General features: G+C 52.6%; 1 protein-coding gene and 1 pseudogene across 2 annotated transcripts in view; one reads left to right on the forward strand and one right to left on the reverse strand.

The window, feature by feature from the left end:
- Window positions 1-1,276: 1,276 nt before the first annotated feature.
- On the reverse strand, window positions 1,277-1,804 carry LOC102925885 (large ribosomal subunit protein eL24 pseudogene; annotated as a pseudogene).
- A 6,213-nt stretch (window positions 1,805-8,017) lies between these two features.
- The window catches only part of Kcp (kielin cysteine rich BMP regulator), a 28,603-nt gene continuing 8,663 nt past the window's right edge, over window positions 8,018-27,957 (forward strand). The window contains exons 1-28 of one of the 2 annotated variants that reach the window (XR_013049789.1): window positions 8,018-8,201; window positions 10,312-10,478; window positions 12,773-12,962; window positions 13,052-13,128; window positions 15,483-15,579; window positions 15,712-15,794; window positions 15,991-16,084; window positions 17,066-17,154; window positions 19,201-19,294; window positions 19,429-19,508; window positions 19,581-19,674; window positions 19,954-20,039; window positions 20,118-20,199; window positions 20,377-20,529; window positions 20,603-20,709; window positions 20,783-20,876; window positions 21,442-21,615; window positions 21,716-21,798; window positions 21,892-21,985; window positions 22,074-22,262; window positions 22,499-22,669; window positions 23,955-24,131; window positions 25,070-25,155; window positions 25,410-25,500; window positions 25,632-25,714; window positions 25,806-25,899; window positions 27,427-27,600; window positions 27,838-27,920. Coding sequence is in view for 1 of the 2 variants with exons in the window: in XM_006979394.4 (XP_006979456.1) it covers window positions 8,132-8,201; window positions 10,312-10,478; window positions 12,773-12,962; window positions 13,052-13,128; window positions 15,483-15,579; window positions 15,712-15,794; window positions 15,991-16,084; window positions 17,066-17,154; window positions 19,201-19,294; window positions 19,429-19,508; window positions 19,581-19,674; window positions 19,954-20,039; window positions 20,118-20,199; window positions 20,377-20,529; window positions 20,603-20,709; window positions 20,783-20,876; window positions 21,442-21,615; window positions 21,716-21,798; window positions 21,892-21,985; window positions 22,074-22,262; window positions 22,499-22,669; window positions 23,955-24,131; window positions 25,070-25,155; window positions 25,410-25,500; window positions 25,632-25,714; window positions 25,806-25,899; window positions 27,427-27,600; window positions 27,838-27,920 (3,156 nt within the window). In the remaining variant the exon portion in view is untranslated. The remainder of the gene's footprint in view (window positions 8,202-10,311; window positions 10,479-12,772; window positions 12,963-13,051; window positions 13,129-15,482; window positions 15,580-15,711; window positions 15,795-15,990; window positions 16,085-17,065; window positions 17,155-19,200; window positions 19,295-19,428; window positions 19,509-19,580; window positions 19,675-19,953; window positions 20,040-20,117; window positions 20,200-20,376; window positions 20,530-20,602; window positions 20,710-20,782; window positions 20,877-21,441; window positions 21,616-21,715; window positions 21,799-21,891; window positions 21,986-22,073; window positions 22,263-22,498; window positions 22,670-23,954; window positions 24,132-25,069; window positions 25,156-25,409; window positions 25,501-25,631; window positions 25,715-25,805; window positions 25,900-27,426; window positions 27,601-27,837; window positions 27,921-27,957) is intronic. The other variant, XM_006979394.4, reaches the window with a different exon arrangement.

The following is a 27,957-nucleotide window of genomic DNA, read 5'->3' on the forward strand; positions in this document are numbered from 1 at the left end:
TCTAGTCTCCCCCTTAGGGGTCTCTCCCCTGGGTCCTCAGACTGTGTGCCTCTTCCTCTACCTTGAACCAGACCTTGGCCAGTAGCAACTCTTGTTGCTGGATTTCGCATTCAGGAAGCTGAGCATCACTAAAATGAGGGGCAGGGGCCTGGCTGAGGGCTGGAGGACAGAACCCCAAAGAATAAAGAAGTCAGGAACCCTCAACAGCCCCTTAATTCCAATGCTCCCTACACTCAGACCCCATGGTGTGCCCTTCATTCCCCTACCTGCCCTCCAGCGTGTCCCAGCTCCGCCCCATGTTTTACAGTGCTCAGGAAAGGAGGCGCCCGGCTTAGGTAACCTTGTTGGACAGCTCAGGGGTCCATTCTGGTACATGGTCGGGCACAGGATAGCAGGAGTGATCACCAGGGGAACCTGACAGCAGCCATTGCTGCAGTCAACACATGTATTTCCAAGGACATCGACACTGTCCTTACTCATACGATCTGGGGTGATTCCTTGAGTTGTAGAGCTCTGTGAAATCTCACCAAAGCTACCGCTCCTGCATCCCTAACTTCAGCATCTCATGGGCATCTCAGTGTCTCAGTCCTACTTCCTGGGGACCTTTGACCCAAGGACAGTTTGCCTAGATGGGACAGGAATGTAGTATAGTACACTGTCCATGGGTAAACGCAAAGGAAGTCACTGAAAAAATAACTGATATACTTGGATCTTAAATGTGCCCCCAAAGCACATATGTTTAAGGCTTTGGTCTCCGGGTAATGGTGTGGGGAGGTGCTGGAAACTTGAAGGACGAGGCTCATTTAAGGGTATGCCTATCTGGACCAGAGTGCCTTCCACTCACCAGCATGCCTATACACCTGGCACTCAGGGGTAGAGACAGGAGGCTCAAGGCTAGTTAGGGTCTAGCCTGGTCTCCATAGTGAGCTCATCAAGAAAGTTAAAAGATCTTGCTAAGATGAGGAAATGACAGGAAGTCGTCTCTCTCCACTTCCTGTCAGCGCTGTCCTAGAAGTCTTAGTTAATGTGGCAAGATGAGGAAAGGGTATAAAACACACACAAACCAGGAAGGAAAAGATAGCATTGTCCTCGCCTGCGGATGACGAAATTGTCTCTGTCTAAAATAGGAGACATTAAAAAACTGAGACTGCTAACTGCTTATAAGACAGGATAGAAAAGCCAGGAAAATCTTGGGGAAACGAGAAGGGGCAAGAAGATCCCAACCTGCAACCCAACTGAAGCCTCTACCAGCAGCAGGGAAGAATTATTATTATTATTATTATTTTTTAGAGATTGATCTTTATTCAAAACTCTGATCTACCAAGTTAGCATTTTCCACCAACTCGGGGAGCAGAGACCTTCACAGGCTTCACAATCTTTTGTTTAGGTGCTGCTTTGGTAGGGGCCTTGGCAGCAGCCATTGCTGTCTTCTTGGACGCCTGCTTAGCCGTTTTTGCTTCCTTGGCAGCCCTGATAGCCTGTTCCCGCTGAGCTTTCCTAACTTCGGGTTTCTGATTCCTCTTGGCCATTATATCAGCAAGAGATGCACCAGTGATAGCTCGCTGGAATTTGACTGCACGGCGGGTTCTTTTCTTTTGAATTTCTTCCGACTGTCCCTTCTTGTATTTTCTTCTGTAGAGGACAGTCCAGTTTATCTGCCGAGGATTCCTTTTGGAAAGGAACGCGGACTCGCATTTTGCATTGAGAAACTGGAAAACCTTCCCGTCGGTCCTGGCCTAGCGCCGCCCGTGTCTGGGGTAGATCTTGTAGCCACTGAAACTGCACAGCTTGACCTTCATGGCGAACGCTGCTGGCCAGCCGGAGGAAAGATGGCCGCAGCAGGGAAGAATTCTAACACAATTAGCAACTACTTGAGGCTGTCTCCCTTCCCAGCCTTGAGCCTACAGTTTTCTAGGAACCTCACCAAAAAATCCCACTTAGAAGGAAGAGATGTATCCAAAACCCCTTAAACAACTCGTGTGCCTTCTGGCTTTACCTTGTCGGGTCATAATGCCATCAAGGTGTCTCCAGGGCCGCCTCATGTGTCTCTCATCAAATGAGAAAGAGAAGGGAATCGGCTCAGCAACCTTTTGAGATGTAACTTAAGAGTCAGTTAATGACATGTACGGCCAATGCTAAGACAACTAACTACTTACACTTTTTTGGAGATGTCTGTTAAACCCCATTGAGTATGTCTCTCTTCAGGTCTGACTTCTGCGGCTCCAACCGGGCATCCCAGGTTAGGGATCAGAAGAACCACTGAGTTTCAGGATCCCCACTTCATCCTCGGGCTTAGGGGCAATGAGAAGAAAGGCCCCATCCAGGGAGGGGCAGATGGCAAAGACCTTTAAGGGGTTCACCCCAGCCAATGGGGTGGGGTGAACCCAGAGGGTCAGCCAGGATCCCCAATAGAGGGATGCATGGTGTTGGAGAGCTGGGAATAATCACAGAGACAAAGCCATTGATATAAACTATCCTGAGAATTTTATGAATGCACACAAGTTGCCTTATGGTTAAAATATGAATATAGCTATTTACCTTGCCATAATTTAATTATAACGTAAAACACAGATTCTCCATGCAGTAGCCTATTACAGGCACTCCATAGCATCACTTGGCCACACTATTGCATAGCCCAGATACAGAACATATCTACCAGCACCGAAAGTTCTCCTGGGCCCCCAGGAGGCATTGCAGAAGGCTGAGAGCAGGGCCTGAGGGATGAGAAGGAAGTGGAGGGAAGGAACAGGAACTGTGTAGACAGCCATGTCTTAGCCATTAACGGATCTAAACTCCAACGGATCACCAGTGCCCAGTCCCTGGGAAAATAAAGTCAGAAGGGACGGGAAGAGAGTGAGATTGGCACCAGCCACCAAGCCTGACAACCCAAGTTTAATCCGCAAGACCCACATGATGGAAGGAGGGAACTGATTTCTGAAAGTTGTTCTCTGACCCCCATGTGCATGCTGTGGTACACACCTGTCCCCACTAACAAATGAATAACTATTTAAAAAGAGGAGAGAGATAGAAACAGAGATACAGATAGAGAGAAAAAGAGAGACAGAGACACAGACAGACAGACAGACAGAAGCCTTGGGTGGTGAAAGACCCTAACCCTTCAGGCTTACACCCCCAAGCCCCAGGAGAATAAGGAACTAAAAAGAAAATCTAGTTCCAAGGGCAACCTGACTCAGCCATTATTCAACCACCCCTGCCACAATGTAACAACGTAAAGAGATCCCTGGGTCTGGGATCTATCAGTGGGAATAGGCATGCAGCTGACTGACCTCCTGGGCTGGTGAAGCTTGCCTCCAGCTTCAGAACCCAGGGCTTGGAGGTCACTGCCAGCTCTACAATGTGCCCACCCACCAGGGTTGGCTATAATGTGAATTTCAGCCTGACTACATTGTTCTCTCACGAAAGCAAAAAAAGCAAAAAGCTCAACCACACTCCTAAAATCCCAACAGGTTCTAGGTGACAGAGAAGGACAGCCCTAACTATATTGTCCCATGAACAGCGGCTGGTGGGGGCACGGATTGATTTTCATACGTCAGCGGACATCCTGAAGCTTGGCAGTGTTCCTGGAGTCCAAGATGGTGGACCTGAAGTCTGCACCGGGAAAGGGAAGCAGGCAGTTCAGCCATGGGAAGCTCATCCGTAAGAGAAAGCTCAATTTGAGCCCCAGTTGACTGCTCAAATTCTCCATCGGTTTCTGCTGGGTGTGTCTGAGTCGATAATGCTCCCTCTCTGCCGTCATTGTTGTTTGACTTGGAAACCTGGCCCAAAGGGACACTCGGCTCCCGAGGGGACACCCGGCTCTGCCCAAGGCCCTTTCTATCGTGAACTCCAGCTGACTGCCTTAACAGGACTTCCCGGCTGATATCCACTGGATGTCTTCCTATCTATCGATTGGTGTATTTATCTGTATACTTAATAGATTCGCTCATTCAGAATGAAAAGATGGCGGTTCTAGAACACTTTTTGAATTGCACAGCACATAATGGACATAATAAGTAGGCTCTACGAGATGCCATTTCTGTTTTGAAGGAGTGACTCTTAAAAAAACGAAAGGTGGCTTACGGGATGACGGTAAGGCTGCTGGTGAAGGGAGAAATGATACCCGTGACCCCCAGCCTCCTACACGTCAGCAGCTGGGTTAACAAGGGGATCAGTGTGCGTCTGCAATTCTGCAGTTACTGAGTTGGCATGTAGAGGTTTGGGGATCTCTGTGCACTTCCTTTTCTGCTTTTTCTTGTTTACAAAGACTGTTCATTGATCAGGATCACTGATATCGTCACAGACACTTGCTAGGATGTAAAACTTCCTGTGTATATCAGACGCTGTGAGACCACAGTGGGGAGACAAGAAAAGGGGGGGATGCTGTAAAAATCAGGGGAAAAAAAAAGAAAGAAAAAAGCTTGGTAGCTTAACAATGTCTATGGGCAGGTGATCTTAATATGCCACATTGTGCCAACTTGGATTCGACTCTTGTTTTAAAAAATGAAGTAAGAAAGAAGCAGTAGAGGCTGGAGAGACGGCTCATCAGCTAGAACTGACTTTGATCCCAGCACCCACAAGGCGGCTCAGAATCATCTGTAACTCCACTTCCAAGGGATCCAGCGCCCTCTTCTGGCCTTCGAGAGCACTGGGCACACACACGGTGTACAGACAACAGACACAGCATGCAGTTAAAACACCCACACACACCAAATAAAAATAAATAAACCTCAAAATTAATGTTAACTAAGAAACAGTGTGTGTGTGTGTGTGTGTGTGTGTGTGTGTGTGTGTGTGTGTGTAGAGAGAGAAGTTGAAAGGGAGATAATATGAGGCATACTTTTTATAAAAGGAGGAAAAAAGAAAAGAGAACAGTTTAGAGTAGAAAAGAGTTTGTCTGGTAAAAGATAAAATGATGGAAGTTTTTCAAAATGGAAAAGAAAAGATAAAAAGAAAACCAAAATCCTTAAAGCCAAGTTACAGAAAGATTAAGTTATACAAGATCTGTGGGGATGGGACAAAAGATGATATATATTTTATAATTTAAGGATATAAAATACCTAAATCAACTCAAGTTAACATTTATAAAAGCTGGCTTAAAAGAACAAATGATGTATATCTAATAGAGATAACTTCAGGGAAACTGAGTCATGACAAAACTCAAGACTGATTTAAAACTGTTTTTTTTTTTCTCTAAGCATTATCCAAATGTCACACTGACATTCCAGAGAAGTTTCAGCATCTACCAAGATCACTCAGAAGGGCCAGACTACTAGGCACAGGAGTTGCTTGTGTGAGGAAGGGGGCGGGGTGCAGCTAGGGACCTGTCCTTGAGCCTGGGCTCTGTGACTTGTGCTCAACAGGACCTTGAACAGCTTACTCCAGACCTCTCAGATAAATGGGGAAGAGACACTGCCCCCGAATTGTTGGAGTACAGATTAGAGATCATAAAAAAAGATGGGTACTTGTTCCAGGATTAATGTGTGTGTGTGTGTGTGTGTGTGTGTGTGTGTGTGTGTGTGTGTGTGTGTTGTGTTTTGTTTTGTTTTAGAGACAGGGTTTTTCTGTGTAGTCCTGGCTGTCCTGGATCTCACTCTGTAGATCAGGCTGGCCTTGAACTCACAGAGATCTGCCTGCCTCTGCTTCCTGAGTGCTGGGATTAAAGACGTACACCACCACAGCCAGGTTGGGATTAATATTTTTCAGTTGAACAAATAGTTTCTGAGGAGAGTGATTAGAAGTTAGGGCCAAAGATAAGACAAATTGGCTTCTGTGGGCTGGCGAAATGGCTCTGCAGATTAGAATGCTTACAGAACGAGCCTGTTGATTTAAATTGGGTCCACAGTGGAGAGAGAAATCTGATTGCTGCGATTGTTCTCTTAGGTCCACACACATGCCATGATGGTGTGGTGTGCACATGCCTAAACACATGTCTCTCTGTGTCTCTCTGTCATACACACACACACACACACACACACACATACACACACTAATAAATACATCTTAAAAGGGACAGAAATCAGTCACTGAAAGTGACTCTCTTGTCTGAGGTCACACAGCAGTGAGCAGTGGACCAGACCCATTATATGGCCTGGCATCCCTGCTCCTGACAGGTCTGGGGTCCTAGCCCCGTGACTCTCCCACTGCTTTGCAAGAGGCACCCAGTAGATAGAAACACTCCATTTTCCCGCTGCAGATGTGGCTTAGTTGAAAGTGCTTCTTTGCATGCATGAAGCCCTGGGTTCCATCTGCAACACTCAGTGTAATCTTCATGGTTGTGGGTCCCTGTAATATCAGCACCCAGAATGGAGGCAGGGGAATCAGAAGTTCAAAGTCACCCTTAGCTATATGTGGAGTTCGAGGTCAGTCTAGACCGAAGATTTGTCTCAAAGATTTTCCTTTCTCTGTCTCTTCTCTCTCTCTCTCTCTCTCTCTCTCTCTCTCTCTCTCTCTCTCTCTCTCTCTCTCTCTCCTTTCTCTCTCTCTCCTCTCTCTCTCTCTTATTACTTTCGGGATTGGACAGGAGCTCCTAATTCCTGGTTCTGTTGGCTTCGCTGGCTCTGGCTTTTCCTCTGCTCTGTGACCCGAGCTCCAGGTCACAGAGGCAAGGTTGATTCACAGCCTCTCTTCTCCTCGCTCAGCCCCAGGAGCCCCCCCCCCCCCCCCCCCCCCCCCCCCGCACATCTGGGGAAGAGACCCTGCCCTCTTTTCACTCAAGCCTTGACCCTGAGGGAGACCTCCAGTTCCTGCCCTGCCTCAGCTGGGGGAGGCTGGCTTCACATTCCAGGTCTTCAAGGCCTTTGGCTGGATCCACAGCCCCACCCTCGATGTCCCTCTGCCTGTGAACATGGGGCCCCATCCTGGCTCTCCAGCTGCACTGAGCTCTTTCCCAGTCCTAGGCTCCGGGGACAGTTTTTCCCATTTGCTCACTTAGGTCTCCTCCCTGCTAAGGAAGCCCAGGGCCCACCCCTGCTCCCAACTGGGGCTGAGCCCTGAGGCCTGCCTGAGTTCAGTGTCCGGAAAGGGGGCTCACGCAGCCAGAGAAGAGAGGCCTAGGCATTTGGGGCCAGGCCTGGGTCTGGGGTAGAAGTGGTGGGTGGGGTCCAGGAAAGAAACGTGTAAGTGAAGAGTGGGTACTCCTGATTGAAACTGACCATCATCTGTCCACTCCCCACAGTTTTTCTCCCTCTCCGTGTGTGTGTGTGTGTGTGTGTGTGTGTGTGTGTGTGTGTGTGTGTGTGTGTGTGTGTTGCTTGTTAGGATCTCGTTCATGTGTCCCAGGCTGGTCTCAAACCTGCTATGGAACCTTGGAACCTCTGATCTTCTTTCCCCAACTGGGAAATCGAGGATTGCAGGTGTGAGCCACCACACCACTGTATACCCAGGCTTCCTGCATTCCACCCCCCCAGATTCTTCACTTGAGTGACGTCACTTGCTCGTCCCTGTACAGTTTTAAGTGGGTGACGGGTGTCACTGCTTACAAACAGGAAAGCAGAGGCCCCGAGGGAAGGAAAGGGTTATTTAAAAGCGCTTGGAATTGACTACATAGGAATTGAGTGGAATAATATTCGTTTATTTTATTTTAATAAATACGTATTTATTTTATTTTATACGTATGAGGTGTTTTGCGTGCATGTATGTATTGCATGCCTAGTACTGGAGAAGTTAGACATTGGATTCTCTGGAACTGGAATTACAGACGATTGTGAGCAGCCATGCGTTGGGAACCAAACCAGGTCCTCTACAAGAGTAGCAAGGGCCCTTAACCACTGAGCTTTCTTTCCAGCTTCTTGCTTAGAGTTTTGAACCCAGCTCGGCCTGCTGTTCTTACAACTCCATAAGGTGGAGGAAGAAAAGTCACTCGGAGCCTTTGAAGGATGAGCAGGGTTGGGTGGCTCTGACCCCCCGACCCCGCGCTCAGCTTCCTGCGGAGCTTGGAAGGCTGCTATGGGTCAGGACCCGCAGGGGCCCGGGGGCGAGAAGCCCACGGTGGGGTGGGGGAGCGGGCACCAAGGGGCGGAGAACTGCCGAGCCCTTCCTGAACAAAGACTGGGTGGGCGGCGGCTTGAGTCTCGGCAGCCCGCCTCCCGCAGCGCCCGCAGCACCGACCCAGAGCGAGGCCGGCGGAGGGAGCATGGCGGGGGCCAGGGCGGCGCTGCCTTCTCTGCTCCTGCAGCTCGCGAGCCTGGCGCTGGCCGCGCGCGGTGAGTCGGGGCGTCCAGCGTGTGCCCCCACTTCTGTCTCAGCCCCGCAGTCCGTCGGACGGGGCCAGACCGCTTCTCCAGCCCCGCCTGGGCTGCCTGTGCCCGGCCGGCCTCGGAGCTCTCTCTCTCCGTACTCCCCGTCGGTGGGCGAGCAGAGTCGGGGGAGGGGAGGTCAGGCAGGGGATCCTGGATCGGGCCGGGTCCTCATGCCGTCCCTGCCAAGGAGTCCTGAGCAGCAGCGAAGCAGAGGCTGTCCTGGTATCTGGGTGTCTGAAGTTAATTATTTGTATTGAGAAGGGGAGGGGGAGGGGGCAGTGCTCTCTGTGGGAACTGACTTTGTCCTGTCAGGCTTTGGGGCTTGCACGAATGGATGGTCTCTGCAGGAAAAGGGTTAGGAGGAGGCTAAGGGGGAACCCGGATTCAGTTTCTGGGGTGCCGCCAGGCTTGTGCCACATCCAGGAGGACTTCCTGCAGATCTTCGAGGAAAAGGACCAGCCCTGTTTTCAGCTGAGGATTCCAGAGGACGACGTCCCCCACACATCACCGCACACACTGCTTCCTTGACTCCTCTGTTGTGCCTGCTTAAGCAGAAATGGGGGAGCTGGCTGAGATGCTGGGGCTGTGGGGGTAGGGTAGCTGGAGGAGGTCATGCGTGGGTGCAGGTTTTCAGATACTGAGACCCCTATCCATGAGCATCCTTCCTGGGGCTGGAAGTTGGGCAGAGGGACAACAAGACAGTGCGGATTTCTGGGGCCAGGATCTCCTGCACAGGGCAGGAGATGAGGACAGGCTGGGTGGGCTGCTTATGGTGCTGAGGCAGGAAGGTTAGGACCTCTGGTGGAGAGAGCTGCAGGGCAGGATGGAAAGCTGGGCAGTGCTGTGGTGACAAGTGACATCTTAACCTGCTCTGGGAGCCTTGTACTGTGTGAGAGAGGGGAGCAAACTGAATTATGGGGCTTTCTCTTCCGGCTCGTGAAGACGGTGGGGAAAGGAGAGGATGGGGTGGGTTACGCGACAGCTGAGAGGGGACAGTGGAGTCGTACTGAGTGAGCTGGAGTGGTATTAATTGAGACATGGACTGGAATGCCCCCCCCCGCCCCCCGTGGTGACAGTAAAGAAAGAAGTAGGTGACGTCTTTCTGCCTGGTGTCCCTGGGAGAAAGGCCGTCGTTACTCCAGCTTGTCCTGATTGAGTTCCCACTGTGGGACACTCACAGCCACCTCCTTCAGCCTCCCTCATCGGCCTCCCACTCCCCGGATGTCTGTGGGAAGAGGCCTTTGCCCCTACCTTCCTGACTTAGTGGGGGTGAGGTGAGGGGGGTTGGCTGTGCCCACCCCAGGCCCAAGCTCAGACGCACATTCTTCCTTCCTGGACATAGTGTTATCTAGAACCAGGGACAGCTGTCTTCCCCATGCCTGGAGTGCACAGCACAGCTGCGTTCTGCTTTCCAGAGCCCACCTCATCCAATACGGGGGCTCCCGAGCTTCTGCCACACACCCACAAACAGTGGGGTGGGGAGCCCCTTTTCCCAAACCAATGCCTTTACCGACAGGTATAGGTGTAGACCGGTGGGGACATGAGTGAGCACACACACACACACACACACACACACACACACACACACACACACACGACCCCCAGCTAATTAAAGAGCCCTCCTTGCACATATCCAGCACCCTCCCTGGCATTTCAGCCTGTGTTGGTCTCTTGTTAAACATAACATGTCAGATCTACCTCTGGCCACAGTGGATGGATGGTCCAGACACCACAGCTCCACGACTCAGGATCCCCACAGAGTCCGAGCAGGTTGCAGGGAGGCCTTGGTCTGGAGCCTGCTTCGTGTCCCTTCAGGAAATTGATGTAGGTCCCCAGGGTGCTCTGAGGGCTTCTACCTCTGATTTGCGTTGCCGTGGTCTTCCTCCTACCTGCATCTGTGCCAGCCCCTTCACAGACCATGTCTCCTCCCCGCCCCCCACCCCCGCCATGGTGGGATAGGGGGACAGGGTGGGACACAGGGTGACTCTTCTCCCATGTGTGGTTTAGAGGACAGAACCCAGGAGACCTTCCCAGCCCCTGCCCACAGGCCAAGCTGGCTTCTTGTGCCCTTTAGGTGGAGAGGTCTCCAGAGAGCGCCCTAGGCTCGCTGACATTCTTGACTATCAACAGCAGGCCCCCTCCCGCTCCTTGGCCCCTGCTGGGGCCCAGCAACAGCAATGGTGCCCCCTGGAGGAGAGGCTGGAACGGCTGGAAGCTGAGGTGACTGACCTCAGAAAGCAGGTACCATGGAGGCGGACTGGTGGGGATGGGGCAGGAGGGGCTTGGTTTGGAGGCCCCAAGGACACTAAAAGAGGGTTTGTTTGTTTCATTTTGTTTGAGATGGGTCTCTCTACATAGCCCTGGCTGTCCTGGAACTCACTATGTAGACCAGGGTAGCCTTGAACTCACAGAGATCCACTTGCCCTTGGCTCCTGAGTGCAGGAATTAAAGGCATGCACCACCGTGATCAGCTTTTGTTGTTATTTTTTTAAATTTATTTTTATTTTACATGTATGGGTGTTTGTACATGTGTTTGTATGTACAGCATGTGTGTGCCTACGGCTTGTCGAGGCCAGAAGGGGGCTGTAGTGGGTAGCTGTTCTAGCTATGACCTTGAAGCACTGCCTCTAGTGAGGTAGCAGGTAACTGTTACACCTGCCTATGACCTTGAAGTACATGCCCCTGGGGCGTGGCCACCACGTGACCCCTCCCTTCTCTCTTTTAGCAAATCCTACCAGTGGGCACCACCACAACCTGCTTTTTTTTTTTGAACAAAGGAATTTATTTAGGGTTAACTCACTATCATGGGAAATTGATTGTAGGGTCTGGGAAAGCTGAGCTTTGTGCCATGCTGATTTGCCTGGTCCAAGATCTCAGCACCCAATACCATGAGGAGGCAAAGAGAGACCCGAGTACATACATTCCAGATCTTAAGGGTCCCAAGTGGCATGCACTTCAAGGTCTTAGGCAGGTGTAACAGTTACCTGCTAAAGAGGGGTGCAGTTAAGAGCACTGACTGATGTTCTAGAGGAGCCGGGTTCAGAGGGTGTCAGGTCTCTTGGAACTGGAGTTATACGGACCGTTATGAACCGTCATGTGGGAGCTGGGAACCAAACCCAGGTCCTCTGCGTGAGCAGCCCGTCTTGTAACCACTGACCCATCCCCAGCCCTTGTTTTGTTTATTTGTAATTGTTTTGACGGTGCTTGAGACTGAACCCAGGTCCTCACACAGGCTAGGCAAGGGCTGTGCCACTAAGGTATATGTCCCCAGCCATTAGAATTCTGTTGCAAATGCACATAGAGAGGTTCTTATCTGACTAGTCCTGATACCTCTTCTTCTTGGAATGTGGAGCCTCCAGGTATGTGTTTTTGACCCAGGTTTACGTATTTGTTCATGCATTTGGCAAAGAGAATGGAATACTCCAGGTGGCAGTGGCACACATCTTTAATCCCAGCACTCAGGAGGCAGAGCCAGGTGGATCTCTGTGAGTTCAAGGCCAGCCTGGTCTACAGAGCAAGATCCAGGACAGGCACCAAAACTACACAGAGAAACACTGTCTCAACAAAACAAAACAAAACAAAATAACCTTAAATTTTGGGCTAGAGAAATGATTCAGAGATTTTAAAAAAGAAAAGAAAAAAGAAAAACAAACCAAAACACTGACTACTCTTCCAGAGGTCCTTAGTTCAATTCCCAGCTACCACATGGTGGCTCACAACCATCTGTAATGAAATCTAGTGCCCTCTTCTGGCCTGCAGGCATACATGCAGGCAGAACACTGTATATATAATAAATAAGTAAATCTTTTTTTTTTTTTTTTTAAGATTTATTTATTATGTATACAGCATGTACGACTGCAGGCCAGAAGAGGGCACCAGATCTCATTACAGATGGTTGTGAGCCACCATGTGGTTGCTGGAAATTGAACTCAGGATCTCTGAAAGAACAGTCAGTGCTCTTAACCTCTGAGCCATCTCTCCAGCCCAATAAGTAAATCTTTTTAAAGAGAGACAGAGAGAGAGAGAGAGAGAGAGAGGGAGAGGGAGAGGGAGAGGGAGAGGGAGGGAGGAGGGAGGAGGGAGGAGGGAGAGGGAGAGAGAGAGAGAGAGAGAGAGAGAGAGAGAGAGAGAGAGAATGGAATGCTCCCTAAGCGTAAGATACCACTAGGGAAGGTTGTGAGTGGTAATACTGACTTTAAAAGCCAGGCAAAATGGTGCATGCCTGTAATCACCCGGAAGACTGAGGCAGAAGGGTTGGCATGAATTTACAACCAGACTAGGCTTTATTACAAGTAACCACCAGCCAGGGTTTTATCCTCCACTCCAAATTACTCTTTAATTACTAGGGCAGGGAATGAGTCCTGGGTTTCTCTGTTCAAGCACCAGTTTTACATTCCCTGGAACATGCTCATGGAAGGGCACTCACCTTTGCTCAGGAGTCCTCATTCTGCCTCAGTTTCTCCATCTCACAATCCTTGAGGAATTACCCATGAAGGAAGCTGAGCCAAGCCTGCCCCTCCACTCTGTTTCCCCAGAACAGGGACCTGCAAGCCAGGGTGATGCAGCTGGAGTCTTGTGGCTGCTGCTCAACTGCCCCCCAGTGTTGGGGGCTGGGACGCGCCTGTCCTGAAGGGGCTCGCTGGGAACCTGACGTCTGCACGGCCTGTGTGTGCCGTGATGGGGCCGCACACTGTGGCCCTCAGCCCAACCTGCCGCACTGCCTCGGTCAGTATCACCCCACCCACCCACTGCAGCTGTTTGGGGGCCTGGAAAACACACTAGGGTCCCAAATGACATTACTGTCTCCGCCTCAGGCTGCAGCCACAATGGCCAGTCTTATGGTCATGGGGAGACCTTCTCCCCAGATGCCTGCACCACCTGCCGCTGTCTGGTGAGTGCTTGAGAGCCACTTGGCTATCCCACAACTGTCTGTCTGCTTCTCTCTAGCTACTTGTCACTGACATGCTGTGCCCGTTGTGTTATGGAGTCTCTCTGCCCTTCCTGGCCAGACTTTCATCCATGACCTTGGGATTCCAAATGGTTCGACTTTGCGGAGCTCAATCTCCTCATGCTTGTTGGGCCCCCAAAGCTTCCTGGTGGAATTGCACTAGAAAGAGGAATGCTTAAGAGTCCTCTGTATTCAGGAACAGAGGTGAGAGAGACATGTGGCAGGAGTCAGTCTAGGCAGAGCCAGGATACTGCCAGCCATGCAGTTTGGATTTCCTTCTGTGGCTCTGGGATGCCGCTGAAGTCCACAGAGCCAAAGAAGAGTGTTAGGAATACCCCCTAGTATGGGATGGATGCAGAGACCAGCTGGAAGGCTGCTTCAGCTACTGTCTAGACACAGGGTCGGAGAGGGCAGGGGCCGCAGGCAGGGTCTGTTTCTACAGAGCAGGCAGGGGCTGGTGACCAGTTAGATCCCATGGAATAACAGAGGTCAGACAGGAAGCTAGGAGGACAGTGATGTCAGCGACTTGAAGAGAGCTGTGGCTCTATGGGAATCGTTTGTTTGTTTGTTTGTTTGTTCGGAGACAGGGTCTCACTGTGTAGCCCTGGCTGGCCTGGAACGTGCTATGTAGAGCAGGCTGACCTCAAAGTCGCAGGGATCCTCCTGCCTCTGCCTCCCAAGTTCATTGTTTCTTCTTTAGCTAGTCTTTGCAAATCTGAATTTCAAATAACACATGATTTAAACACACACACGCATGTATACATATATATGTGTGTGTATATATATATATGTATATGTATATAAAGTATACTCCATACAATATTTAGGACATTCTCTTTGTTCTTGTTCTTTTTTGTTTGTTTGTGTTTTAGACTGTTTCATGTTGCTGAGGCTGGCCTTGAAGTCCTGATCCTCCTGTCTCCACCTCCCAAATGCTGGGATTCTAAGTGTGTGCCACTGTGTTTGGCTTCTTATTTGTTTCTTGAGATAGGCTCTCACACTGTAGTCGGAAACTTACTGGGTAGCCCAGGCTGGACTCAACTCACAGCAGTCTTCTGTCTTGGCCTACAGCGCAGGAATTATAAGTATGAGCCACCACATTGGGCTTGGATGTGTGTGCGTGTGTGCGTGCGTGTGTGAGTGCGTGTGTGCATGCGTGCGTGCGTGCGTGTGTGTGTGTGTGTGTGTGTGTGTGTATGTGTGCACATGCACACACTCAAGCACAACTGGCCATTAAACCAAGAGCATCGGCGTGCTAGGCAAGCACTCTACCACTAATCTGTATTCACAGACCTCCTTTTTTGTTGTCTTTGCTCGCTTGCTGCTTTTGAGTCACAGTCTTGCTGACTTGCTCAGGCTGACCTTGGACTCATTCTATAGCCCAGGCGAGTGTTGAACTGTTGATCCTCCTGCCTCAGCCTCCAGAACACCTGGAATGAGAGAGAGACCTGCATCACCAGGCCAGGCTGGGACATACTAAAAAACACAGAGTGTCACCTATCTGGAATTCCGTTGTTTGAGCGCCCTGTACTTGGTCTGGTATCCTACCAGGAGGGGCATCCCAGTTGGTGGTCAGTTAGGAGGGACAAGGACTCCAGCCAGCCCTTGGATAGAGACCAAGACTGGAGTCCTGGGAGTGGATGGATTTTAAGGGAGCTCGCGGTGTAGCTCATTGGCAGAGTGCTTGATGAACACCCAGGGGGCACTGGTTTAGAGCCCTGGCATCCTTCTCATGTCCCAAACTGTGTAGTTCATAGACATGGACACAGAGAGGGTGCCTCAGGGCCACCGCTGCTCTGTATGATAATAGCCTTTGACGATGGTGTCCCGTGCGGTGCAGAGATGGAGTGGGGGGGGGGCAGGCTCACCTTTCAAGACACTTTCCTCCCACCTATTATAAATAGAGGCAGGGCACTGTGTCAGAGTCAGACCCTTGGTTGTCTCTTGCTGGAAAGGTGAAGGAACTATAAAATTAACCCATCCAGCTGTTTGATGTAGTCCCAGGCATCTGGGTCTCTTACTTGGGGATCCAGGCCTGGTTTTGAAGGCTGCTCTGGGGGCCACAGGGCTGTTGAAATGTGGTATCCAGAGACCTGTGTCATCTTCACTTGCCAGGTAAGAGGACTAAGGTATAGCCCCCCATCACTGTTCAAACCCCCACTGCTCTGCATTACCCGAGGCCTGGCCGTGCCTCTGGGCATCCTGGTCTGGAGCCTGCTAGGCCTTTGAGGTCTGCAGAGTACCCCAGCTTGGACAGTGGAGAGGGCTCAGGGGAGGACTTGGTGTCTGCTCTGCAGGCAGGAACTGTGCAGTGCCACGGGCCCTCATGCTCTGAGCTCAACTGCCTGGAGACCCTCACCCCACCTGGGGAATGCTGCCCTGTCTGCCGGCCAGGTGACAGCCTGATCTTACCCATGGATCCCCTCAGCCTCAGTGGGTCCACACCTACTTGGGGCCATGCCTTCCCTTGGGTATTGTCCCCCACCCTGCTCTCTGGTGACCCTTGCCATCCTGGCAACCTTCCAGGCTGTGAGTATGAAGGACAGCTTCATGAGGAAGGGGCCAGCTTCCTGTCCAGCTCCAATCCATGCCTCCAGTGCTCTTGCCTGGTGAGTCGCTGCAGCCTCTGCCCAGGCCCGCTTCCTTGGGCCATCTCTGCCCCACCCCGCCACGTCCGTCACTGTTAGCCCTGTACATGCCTTCTGAGCCTGGTGCCACTGACACTCTCCTCCGTCCCCGCTGGACACCTGCCCACCCTGAGCCTGCTGGAAGTCACACCCCGGGCTGTCACACTGTCCATTGTAGAGGAGCCTGGTTCGATGCGTACCGGTGAAGTGCCTGCCAAGCCCCTGCCCTGAGCCAGTCCTGAGGCCTGGACACTGCTGCCCAGCCTGCCGAGGTGAGAACCCGCGACACTTTATTCGTTGATTTGTTTGCTGTGTATGGGTGTTTCGTCTGCACGGCCATCTGTGCACCGTGTGTCTGCAGTGCCCGTGGGGGGTGCTGGGGATCGAACTCAGGTCCTCCCAAACACTGGACTGTCTTTCCAGTCCCCGTGACTCTCTCTTTGTAGAGTCCCCAGCAGACGGTCACACTGTTTCTCCAGAGCCCTCCCTTCTAGACCGATGTTTGATCAGTGGGCAGGCAATGCCAGGCCAAACACTCTGGAGCTACAGTACCCGAGTCCAGATGTTTCCGTTGTCTCTTAGTCATTGTTTCTCTGTGTGTTTCCCATTTGTAAGGTGCACGTGATGTACCTTCTAGTATTGTCTAATAAATGACTATTAGCTACCTGCTTTGGGCACCCAGACGCAGAATCCTCCCTCGGGGATTACCACTAGAGGGGACCCTGAGTCACAGCCACAGGATAAACTAGTGTGACAGAGGCAGGAGCAGAAGCCCCTAGGGACCAGGTACACTTAAGGAGACCAAGTCCATCTGGGCCCAGAAGGGAAGGCATTCCTGGGGGATCCTTGCTGGAGGGTGTGCTGTGCTGTCTAGGAAAGGCATGGAAGAGCAGGCTGAGAAGCAATGGGGGGACCCTACCCCCAGCCCCCACCCCACCTGGGGTATTGAGAGTCTCTGAGAGTCTAGACCAGTGGTTCTCAACATGTGGGTCGCGACCCAATTGGTGGTCCTCTATCTCCAAAAATATTTACGTTGTGATTCATAACAGTAGCAAAGTTACAGTTATGGAGTAGAAATGAAAATAATTTTGTAGTTGGGGGTCACCACAACACGAGGACTGTATTAAAGGGCCCGCAGCGTTAGGAAGGTTGAGAACCGCCGGTCTAAACAGAGGTGAGCACATGAGAGGAGAGTGGAGAGCAAGGCAAGATGGGGCCCCGGATGATTCCCATTCCCTGTTCTCTGTCCCCAGCCCCGGGCTGCACAGAGGGTAGCTCTCACAGGGACCATGGCCAGGAGTGGACCGCTGCTGGAGACCCCTGCCGCATCTGCCGATGCCTGGTGAGCCTGGGGCTGCCCTCGACTGTTCCTCACCCTGCCTGCCATCGGGCCTGCTGATTTCATTCCGTGGGCCACATCCGTGGGCACCGAGAAGAGACAGAGACAGAGACGGTTGTATTGTGGGCCCCGTGAGCACGTGACCTGGTGGGCTTGCCTGTTCGCCGCTCTATTCAGCAGGCTGGTCATTTTAGCTCAAGAAGTTCATGGGTGGGTGGAGAGCCAGCAGGGCAGGGCACGCTGGGTGGTCAGAGCTCCAGAGAGGGAGGAATACAGTCGCACTTGCAGAGGCCAATCCTGTGACACCAGAGCCCTTAAGATGTGGCTGGCCAGAACTGCTGTGGGCTGGATGTGATGGCAAAAGGCTTTAAACTCAGCATTTAGGAGGCAGAGACAGGAAATTCGTGAATCTGAGGCTAGCCTGGGCTACATAGTAAGACCCTGTCTGGAAGTAGTTACATCTGCCTGTGATCCCCGTTCTTAGGAGGCCGAAGCAGGAAGATCATGACTATGTGAACAGCGTAGATTATGCAGTGAGATCTTGTTACAGCTGTCCTCCCTCAAAACCAAAACCAACCAACACACACACACACACACACACACACACACACACACACACACACACACACACGCAAAAAAAAAAAAAAAAAAAAAAAAAAAAAAAAAAAAACCAAAAACAAAAAAACCGAAGAGAGGCACAGTAGGATGAAAAAGGAATGCAGAATATCTCATTGGTACTCTGTGTTGATTACATGTTGAAATAGTATTTTACATGTGATAGATAAATGGATTATAATATAAAATTTTAATTTCTTCGTTTCCATTTACATTTTAAAAGTTGGCCTTGGAAAAATAATTTACACAGCTTAATGTGGCTTGTGTTATCTTGTTCTTCCGAAGCTTGGATCTAGAATTTCATGGGTGGGGGTGCTGTCCAACTAGGCCTTGAAGGGGAAGTGGGGAAAGATGTCCTAGGAATAGGCAGAGGGCAAAGTTGCAACAGGTTTTAAGTACCAGCTTCCTGAGGTAGATGCCCACCTACACTTTTCATTTCAACCCACAAGCCCATGAGCAGCGGACTACTATTGTCTGTTTTGGTTTTTTTTCCAGATAGGTAGACTGAGTCACAGATAGTTAAGTAACATGCTAGGTTGTCCGTCTGTGCCAGCTTCCTAAGGCTTCTGTAATTGAGGATTACATACTAAGTGACTTAAAACACAAATATTATGCACAAATATACTCCATGTTTCTGGAGGCCAGAGATCAAAGACCAAGGTGTGGCAGATTTGGTTTGCATAGACAGCTGTGAAGGAGAATTTTTGTGCCTTTCCTGGCTTCTCATCATTGCTGCCATTCTTTGGCTTCTATAGCATCCAAGTATTTTTTTAAAGATTTTATTTTTCATTTATTAAAAAAATTTTTTTTGAGACAGTCTCACTATATAGACCAGACTGGCCTTGAACTCAGAGATCTGCCTGCTTCTGCCTCTCAAGAACTGGCATTAAAGGCGTGCACCACCACAGCTGGCCTCATTTTTCTTTTTAATGATGTGGATACATGTGTGTCTGAGTGTGGGTTTGTGCATGTGAGTGCAGTCCCCATGATGACCATTGACAACAGGTCCTTTGGCGCTGGAGTCCCAGGTGGCTGGGGCCACCACTTCCCCTACGATAGCAGGAAACACTCTTAACTGCTGAGCCGTCCCTCAGCCAGCCGCAACATCCAAATCTGGTTTTATCTTGTGGCTCTTTATCTCCCTATGTGAATCTGAGTTCCCCTTTATATAGGGATGCTAAGTCATAGTGGGTTAGGGGAACGACCTACTCCAGTAATACCTCATTAACTAACTACATCTTCACCAACTCTGTTTCCAAAAGAGAAAATAATCTGAGGCTCCAGGGGCAACCACTTCAACGTATGAACCTTGGGGGTGGGGGTGCATTTCATCCCATAGGAACATCCAATGAGTGGATGGCTGGGATTCTAATGCCATTTCTGTTTCTTGGCTGAACCCTGGGGGTGGGTCTTTCCTTTGCCTTCCCTTGCTAGGAGGGCCACATCCAATGCCGCCAGCGGGAATGTGCCAGCCTGTGTCCATACCCTGCCAGGCCCCTTCCGGGCACCTGCTGCCCAGTGTGTGATGGTGAGTCAGGAGTCGGGAGTGGAACGGGAACCCTAGAGAGGTCGGGAGTGCTGATGGCTGCCCAACATGAGTTATCTGGACTGGGGTGGTGGTGTCCCCTGAAGAACATCTGAGGGCGCCTGTTTTCCCAATAGGCTGTTTCCTAAATGGGCGGGAGCACATCAGTGGGGAGCCTGTGGACTCCCAGGACCGCTGTTCCAGCTGCCGCTGTGCTGTGAGTATGGCGGCCTGTCAGGGAGGGCCTGGCTTCAGGGTCTGTTCCCTGCTGACTGGGCCCTGTTGGCAGAATGGGAGTGTCCAGTGTGAGCCTCTGCCCTGCCCACCTGCACCCTGCAGATACCCGGGCAGGATTCCCGGGCAATGCTGCCCTGTCTGTGACGGTGAGTGGGGGCAGGGTCACCATTCACCACCTAGGGACAGGCTCTGGATGATGGTGAGCTTTGCTTTCCTGCACCCACGCCCCTACCCCACAGCTGAGTCCTCACCTCACTTCTCGTGGCACACGTCTCCGTGGTGTGTGTGGTGGGTGCAGGCAAGGGCCTCCTAGAGGACATGCCTAGGTGATCTTCCTCAAGGTGGGGGTAATATGCCTTGGGGTGGCATGATGCTTCCTGCTCAGCAACTAGTTCTGTCCCCCAGAGCCCTGTCCTCCTGTCCAGGCTGTCAGTACCAGGGACATGAATATCAGAGCCAGGAAACCTTCACCCTCCAAGAGAATGGCCGCTGCCTTCGGTGTGCCTGCCAGGTGAGTGAGTGAGTGGGCCCACCTTCCGCCCAGGTCTGTGGCACCCCTTAAGGGCCTCTCACTTGGCCCTCTTCCTAGGCCGGTGAAGTATCCTGTGAAGAACAGGACTGCCCGGTCACCCCCTGTGCACGGTCTGCTTCTGGACCCCAGCTCTGCTCAGGTGTGTATGGGGTGGGGTTCAGGGGAGAACTGTACCCCAATAACGAGGGCCTACCAAGTATCTCAGGGTTTGCTCAGAGGCTATGGTGGCGTGCAAACCAGGGCCCCCATGGGCTGGGAAGGACAAGGACGGAGGAAGCTATTTAGGTTGCCATGGTGACAGACCCTCTTGCTGTAGCCTGCGTGCTCCATGGTGAGGAGTTTGCCGAGGGGATCCAGTGGGAGCCGGATGGGCAGCCTTGCAGCACCTGTTCCTGCCAAGACGGAGTGCCTGTGTGCAGGGCTGTGCTTTGTTCTCCCGTACCCTGCCAGCACCCTACCCAGCCACCTGGTGAGTGCCCACCAGATCTCACCCTTCTTCGCTGGCTTTGACCAGCCCACCTTGACCAGCCCGTCCCACCTAGGTACCTGCTGCCCTAGCTGTGAGAGCTGCACCTACCTTGGCCTAGTGTATGCCAATGGGCAGAACTTCACAGATGTGGACGACCCTTGTCATACCTGCCACTGTGAGGTACGTCCCGGGCTGAAAGCTGCCCGCGGAGCCCCTCCTGGGCCCTCTGCCACTGTCCCTCCCCTGCTCCCAGGATGGGACTGTGAGGTGTTCCTTGGTCCACTGTCCTTCCACAACCTGCGCCAAGCCCCAGAATGGACCAGGCCAGTGCTGCCCCAAGTGCCCAGGTATGTGTGCATTGTGTCTGACTGGACCGAGGACAAGGACTCCGTTGTCACACAGCCAGGTGGGACCAACAGCTGTCTTCCAAAGCTGTGGCTTTCAGAACTGTTTTTGGTCCTACACAACTAAGAACCCTACGGAACTCAAGAGGGCATGGGTGGGGGGAAAATGAAGACTTTTGTGTTACCAGACCACCTTTCTCTGGGACCCTACATTCCTCTCAGATAACACAGGTTCCTGCAATTCGGGGGCTTGGGGCATGGTCCCTGCATGCATGGATCTGTGTCCTAGGCACACACATGTGTAAGCTCTCCTTAGCATCCTCAGAGACACACGTCCATCTCCATCTGCTAGTAAAGGAACTCAGAATTTTTCACACCAGTGAGAGAGAGAGAGATGCATTGCTACCCCAGCCCCCTTCCTCCTCTCCCTGATTGGAGACAGCCTCCACACTGGCTCTTCTCAGTTACTGTGGTGGCTCTGGATTCTGGGAGCATTGGAGAGGCTGCAGGCGGCACCTAGCACCGTCAGCCTCTGCCAGAACTGCTGTCTCCACTGCCTGCTGCCCAGACTGCGTCTTGGAGACACAGGTGTTTGTGGATGGAGAGCGCTTCCCTCACCCAAGAGACCCCTGCCAGGAGTGCCATTGTCAGGAAGGCCAGGCTCGCTGCCAGCCCCGTGCCTGCCCCAGCGCCCCTTGTGGTCACCCTCTGCCCAGCACCTGCTGCAGGACAGACTGCCAAGGTGAGGTGGCCCAGCTGCGGGAGGGGTGCACCTGGCATGGAGAACTCCCCGACAGGTCCTTACCCCTGGGGACAGCGGCCCATAGCTGCCCCCTCTTCAGGCTGTGCCTTTGGTGGGAAAGAGTACCCCAACGGAGCGGACTTCCCTCACCCCACTGACCCCTGCCGCTTGTGTCGCTGCCTGGTGAGTGTGTGAACCGGAGGAAAGGGGGTGTGTAAGGGGTGGGGACCACTTCGCACTAACCTGACTTGGCTCCGTCTGTCTGTCCATCCTCAGAGCGGCAACGTACAGTGCCTGGCACGTCGCTGTCCGCCGCTGTCCTGTCCCGAGCCAGTCCTGCCCCCGGGAGAGTGCTGCCCGCAGTGCCCAGGTAGGCACCGCTCCCTCGGGCGCCCCTCCCCGCGGCTCCTCCTGCCCCTCGTGCCCGTGCCCGTGACCGTGACGCACTCTCTTCGCAGATGTTCCTGCTGGCTGCCCACGGTCAGGGGATGCGGTCCCCGCCCGCCACCAGGAGCACTTTTTCCCATCGGGAGACCCCTGCAGCCGCTGCCTCTGCCTGGACGGCTCGGTGTCCTGCCAGCGACTGCCCTGCCCGCCCGCGCCCTGCGCCCACCCGCGCCAGGGCCCCTGCTGCCCCTCCTGCGATGGTACCTCCTCTGTGGCACCCTTTGAGATCCGGGTGGCACCCCTTACCCCGCTTTGCCATCTGCTACCCCTCTCCCAGCCTCGATGTCCCTGCTCCCCAGTTGTGCCTTCCCAGGGGTCCTTCTTCCCCGGACGGTCTCTCCTGCCTGGGGGCTATAATAAGAATGTGAGGAACAGGTCCAATAGCAGGGTCTGGCCACCAGCCACCATGGTTCCCGGTCCCCACTCTTCCCCCTAGGCTGCCTGTATCAGGGGAAGGAGTTTGCCAGTGGGGAGCGCTTCCCATCTCCTAGCATCGCGTGCCACGTGTGCCTCTGCTGGGAAGGCAGCGTCAAGTGCGAGCCCAGGGCTTGTGCCCCTGCACCATGTCCCTTCCCCACCAGGGAAGACTGCTGCCCTGCCTGTGACAGTGAGTTGGGGATTGGGGGACAACAGGACACACTGCTGGGGCGGGAGGGGTGCTGGTGAGAGAGCGGGGTGGGGGTGGGGAGCCAGCCTGCTCTTTACTGCTCAAAAGCAGATCAAAATAGTAAAACAGTGTTTACTGTGAGGAAAAGGGGAGGCGGTGGTGGTGGTGCATGCCTTTAGTTCCAGCACCTGGGAGGCAGAGGCAAATCTCAGAGTTCGAGGCCAGTCTGGTCTACCTAGAGACTCCCAACAGCCAGGGCGACACAGAGAAACCTTATCTGGAAAAACAAACAAACACAACAACAAAGTCCTGTGCCGACACCTGCATTTTCTCCTGTCCTTGAAAAAATTTAGGAGCGTGAACTTGGGCAAATTACAAAATCCCATGCAGTCTAATTTTTAACTCCTTAAAAAATTTTTTTTCTTCACTCTTTGTCACTTTTGTATTATCTCAGTAATCTTTAATGTTTGAAACAGGGTCTCATGTCGCCCATGTTGACCTCCAATTTGCTGTATAGCGGAGGATGACCCCGCTTCTCCTTCCTCCCAAATGCTGGGAACAGGCTGTAACCAGCAAACCCAATCTATTTTAGCATCTTCTACCAAATGTAATTTTATGTATTTAGTGCCTTTCTTCACATGAACGTACTAGTTATGTAGCTGGAGGTCAGAGGACAACTGTCAGGAATCAGTTCCCTTCCCACCAGTTCCGGGGGACTGAACTCAGATTATCAGGCATGGTAAGGAGCCCTTACCTACGGAGCCATCCCACCAGCCCCCAGAGGGGTTAAATGAAAAAATTAGACTTGTAGCAAATAGGAGATTTTACCATTAAAATGAATACAGTTAAAGCACAATGCTGTTAAGTTCTACCTGGGTGTGGTGGCTCATGCATGTGATCCTAAGACTGAGGTGGTTTAGACTGCAAGATCAGGAGTTCAAGGCCAACCTCAGCAATATGAGATCCTATTTTAAAAAATTATCTATCTATCTATCTATCTATCTATCTATCTATCTATCTATACATACATACATACATACACACATATGACATATATATGTCATATGACATGTGTGTATGTGCATTCAATTCTAAACTCTTAATTTTGTGTGTATGAGTCTACTTTATGTGCATGGGTGTGTAGAGTCCAAGCACTATCATGCTCTGCCTTTTTTATTTGAGACAAGATCTCTTACTGAAACCCCGAGCTAAACTGGCCAGGTCAAGCTCAGGGAATGACTGCTTTCCTCTCTCCGCCTTCCTCTTTGGTTCCCCTCTCTGGCAGACTGTGAGTATCTGGGGGTATCCTATCTGAGCAGCCAGGAGTTCCCAGATCCCCGGGAACCCTGCAACCTGTGCACCTGCCTTGGAGGCTTTGTGACGTGCACCCGCCAGCCCTGTGAGCCTCCTGCCTGCAGCCACCCACTCATCGGACCTGAGCACTGCTGTCCAACCTGCCAGGGTAGGAGCCACCCGCCTCCCCCCTACTCCTGCTGGGGCTCCCTGGGGCTAGGCACCAGTGGACAGGAGGTTTGTCTACAGTTGAATCCTGTCAACTCAGCCCTGAGATGGACACAAACAGATTCTCTTACCCCAGAACCCCCATATGCATGATCTGCCCTCTTCCCTGTCCCCACTGTCACCTCACCAAATGGTCCCTTGTGTTCTAAGCTTTCCTGCTCTCAAATTGTCTTGCTGCCTTCCTAAAATGTCACCCTCTTGAAAACTGTACAGTGGTTCCTGAGTCACCAACCAGGATGGGCAGCTTTTCCAGCCCACCCCCTCTGACCCAGCCCACCCCCTCTGACCCAGCCCACCCCCTCTGACCCAGCCCACCCCCTCTGATCCAGCCCACCCCCTCTGACCCAGCCCACCCCCTCTGACCCAGCCCACCCCCTCTGACCCAGCCCACCCCCTCTGACTCAGCCCACCCCCTCTGATCCAGCCCACCCCCTCTGACTCAGCCCACCCCCTCTGACTCAGCCCACCCACTCTGACCCAGCCCACCCCCTCTGACTCAGCCCACCCCCTCTGATCCAGCCCACCCCCTCTGACTCAGCCCACCCACTCTGACCCAGCCCACCTGGCCACATATCCAGGCTGCCTGTGCCACCCTGTCCCCTCCCATGCAGGCAGGACATTCTCCTTGGTCTTTCATCTCCGTTCCATATCCACTGTCTTCCAGCCTCTTCATGCATGCAAATCTCTGTGCAAAATCCTGCAGCCCTGATGATAGCTTTCCTCACACACACCCCTTCCCTGCCCCTCTCTGCTACACTAGCTCTAGCTCAGCTGTGTGTGTGTGTGTGTGTGTGTGTGTGTGTGTGTGTGTGTGTTCATGCATGTGACAGGGAGGGCTCTGTTGACAGTGGCCTACCTATCACATTCCCACTCTGCCAGGATGCCTGTACCATGGGATCACTGCTGCCCTTGGAGAGACCCTTCCTGATCCTCTTGACCCCGCCTGCTCCCTCTGTACCTGCCAGGTGAGGTGACTCTTTGGGGTCTTGGCATCTCTTCATTCCTTACCTTCCTCTCTGGCCAGGAAGGAGCTGTCCACACCTAGGTTGCAATAAATATACTTTGCTTGTGATATCTGATAAGACAAGGGTGGGGTCTGGTCTCTCTGGAAGAGGGGCCCAAGGCCTTATAAGCTCGGTAGGGTACCTGCCAACCAGGTAGTGCAGCCTGATTGCAAGGTGACAGGGAGGTCCAAGTAACAGTGCGCTCTCTCCCCCAGGAAGGTTCTATGCGCTGTCAGAAGAAACCGTGTCCTCCGGCTCTCTGCACCCACCCCTCTCCAGGCCCCTGCTTCTGCCCTGTTTGCCGCAGTGAGCATAGTTAGCCTGCACCTTTCTGTGTGCCTGGCACCTGTGCCCTCTAACTCCCCTCTCCTCTGCCAGGTCGGAGGTAGGCCAGGGTGGCACAGACCCCCACCCCACAGAAAGTGTGTCTCCCATAGGCTGCGTCTCTCAGGGCCGGGAGCACCAAGATGGGGAGGAGTTTGAGGGACCAGAGGGCAGCTGTGAGCGCTGCCGCTGTTGGGTATGTAGTAACAAGGCTGAGCAAGGATGGCCCTGTGCTTCTGGGTCCAAGCCTCCATGGCAAGCCCCCGACCTGCATCTCCTGTCTGCAGGCTGGCCAGGTCAGCTGTACCAGGCTTCAGTGCCCGCCCCTGCCCTGCTTGCTTCAGGTCACAGAGCCAGGGAGCTGTTGTCCTCGATGCACAGGTACCCAACCTCGTACCCACACTTCAGCCCCTGACCTTATAACCTCCCCTTTACCCCTCCCATGCCTCAGTTCTTGGCTGTCCCCTTAATCCACATTCAGCCTTTCTCTTGCCAGATCAACACGCCCTTAGTAGGCCGGCTAGATTCCTCTCAATGCAGTCTCTCTCCCTATTTCAGTAGTAATAATAACCATGATTAATAACGCTTATTGGAACTGTATATATACAGTGTACCAGACCCCCCCCACACCTCATTTTTTTTTTTTTTTTTTTTTTTTGGTTTGGTTTTTCGAGACAGGGTTTTTCTGTGTAGCTTTGCACCTTTTCCTGGAACTCTCTTGGCAGTCCAGGCTGGCTTTGAATTCACAGAGATCTGCCTGGCTCTGCCTCCCGAGTGCTGGGATTAAAGGCGTGCGCCACCACTGCTGCCGCCACCCGGCACACCTCATTTTTTAACAATTTATTTATCTTTATTTTATGTGCATTGGTGTATGCATGTATGTCTGTGTGAGGGTGTCAGATCTTAGAGTTACAGACAGTTGTTAGCTGCCATGTGGGTGCTGGGAATTGAACCCAGGTCCTCTGGTAGAGCAGTTGGTGCTCTTAACCACTGAGCCATCACTCCAGCCCCCACACACCTCATTTTAAGAGCAGAGCGAGCCTGGGCTACCAAGTTCCAGGAAAGGTGCAAAGCTACACAGAGAAACCCTGTCTCAAACCCCCCCCCCCCAAAAAAAAAGAGCAGAGCAATCTTAGCTGGATATGTTGTCCTCACTCTCATTTTTTAATAACATTTATTCATTGATTTTGGTTGGGGAGCACATCACAGCCTGCATGTGGGGATCAGAGGCCACTTTACGGGCATCCTTTTCTCCCTTTACCATGTGGGCCCCAGGGACCCAACTCAGGTTGTCCAGCTTGGTGGCACGTGCGTTTATTGGCTAAGCCATCTCCCTGGTCCTCTTCTTCCCACTTTTTAAGGATGAGAAAAGGAGACACAAGGAGGTAACATAATTTTCCTGGCTGCTGAGCTTGCAGGTAGCAAGGTCAGGATGTACACTCTGGCCTCTGGCTCCAGAGTCTCAGGCTTTCTCAGCCGGACTGCTGCCCCTCACCCCACCCTGTGTAGCCCAGAAACCACCTTGCCTTGTAAACAAGACAGGACAGATACAGTCCCCACTGGATACAGGAGAAGACTGAGGCTTGGAGAGCTACCTGGGGTGCATGGGTAGTAGTAGAGCAGTTCATGCCATGTGCAGCTATTAAATGCCTGCTGCATACCAGCAGTGCTCGATGGACTTCCATCAGCAGCGCCTGCTGCTCGCAGCTTGATCAAGCAAGCAAATGGCTCCCTACACCCCCACAGACATGAGTTCTGCCCTAGCCCAAATCCGTGCCACATCCCTGCCATATTCACGCCACACCCCTATCCTGGTGCCCCCATATCTTGCTGATCGCAGGTGGGATTGGGGGGTTCAGATGTGCAGATCTCAGACTCAAAGCTTATGCCTGCCTGCCTGGGACCCAGGCTGCCTCGCTCACGGGGAGGAACACCCTGAGGGTAGTAGCTGGGTGCCTGCCAACAGCCCCTGCTCCACCTGCGTGTGCCACAAGGGCGTCATCACCTGTGCCCAAGTCCAGTGTGTCAGCGCCTGCATCCGGCCCCAGCAGGGGCCCAGTGACTGCTGTCCTCGCTGTTCTGGTACTTGGAACCTGGCGTGGGAGAGAGCCCTGGGCAGGAGCGAGCACCTTCCTGCTTTTGCGCTGGGCTCGGTGGCAGGGGTGGGTGAGGGGGGGCTCCAGGAGAAGTAGCCTTCATTCTTGTACACTCCTCAGCCCCCGGGTGGGGGATGGGAGCTGGAGGGTGGGGGGGCCCCCACCTGGCATGGGTGCCGGCCCGAAGGTTCCTCCTCCTCCTGTGTTCTCATCTCACCTCAAGGCTGTGAGCATGAGGGCCGGAAGTATGAGCCTGGGGAGAGCTTCCAGCCTGGAGCAGACCCCTGCGAAGTGTGCATCTGTGAGGTAGGAGAGGGCAGAGTTTGGGGCTGGCCACTTCATG

Source organism: Peromyscus maniculatus, chromosome 3 (assembly GCF_049852395.1).
Source record: "Peromyscus maniculatus bairdii isolate BWxNUB_F1_BW_parent chromosome 3, HU_Pman_BW_mat_3.1, whole genome shotgun sequence".
NCBI classification, from domain to species: domain Eukaryota; kingdom Metazoa; phylum Chordata; class Mammalia; order Rodentia; family Cricetidae; genus Peromyscus; species Peromyscus maniculatus.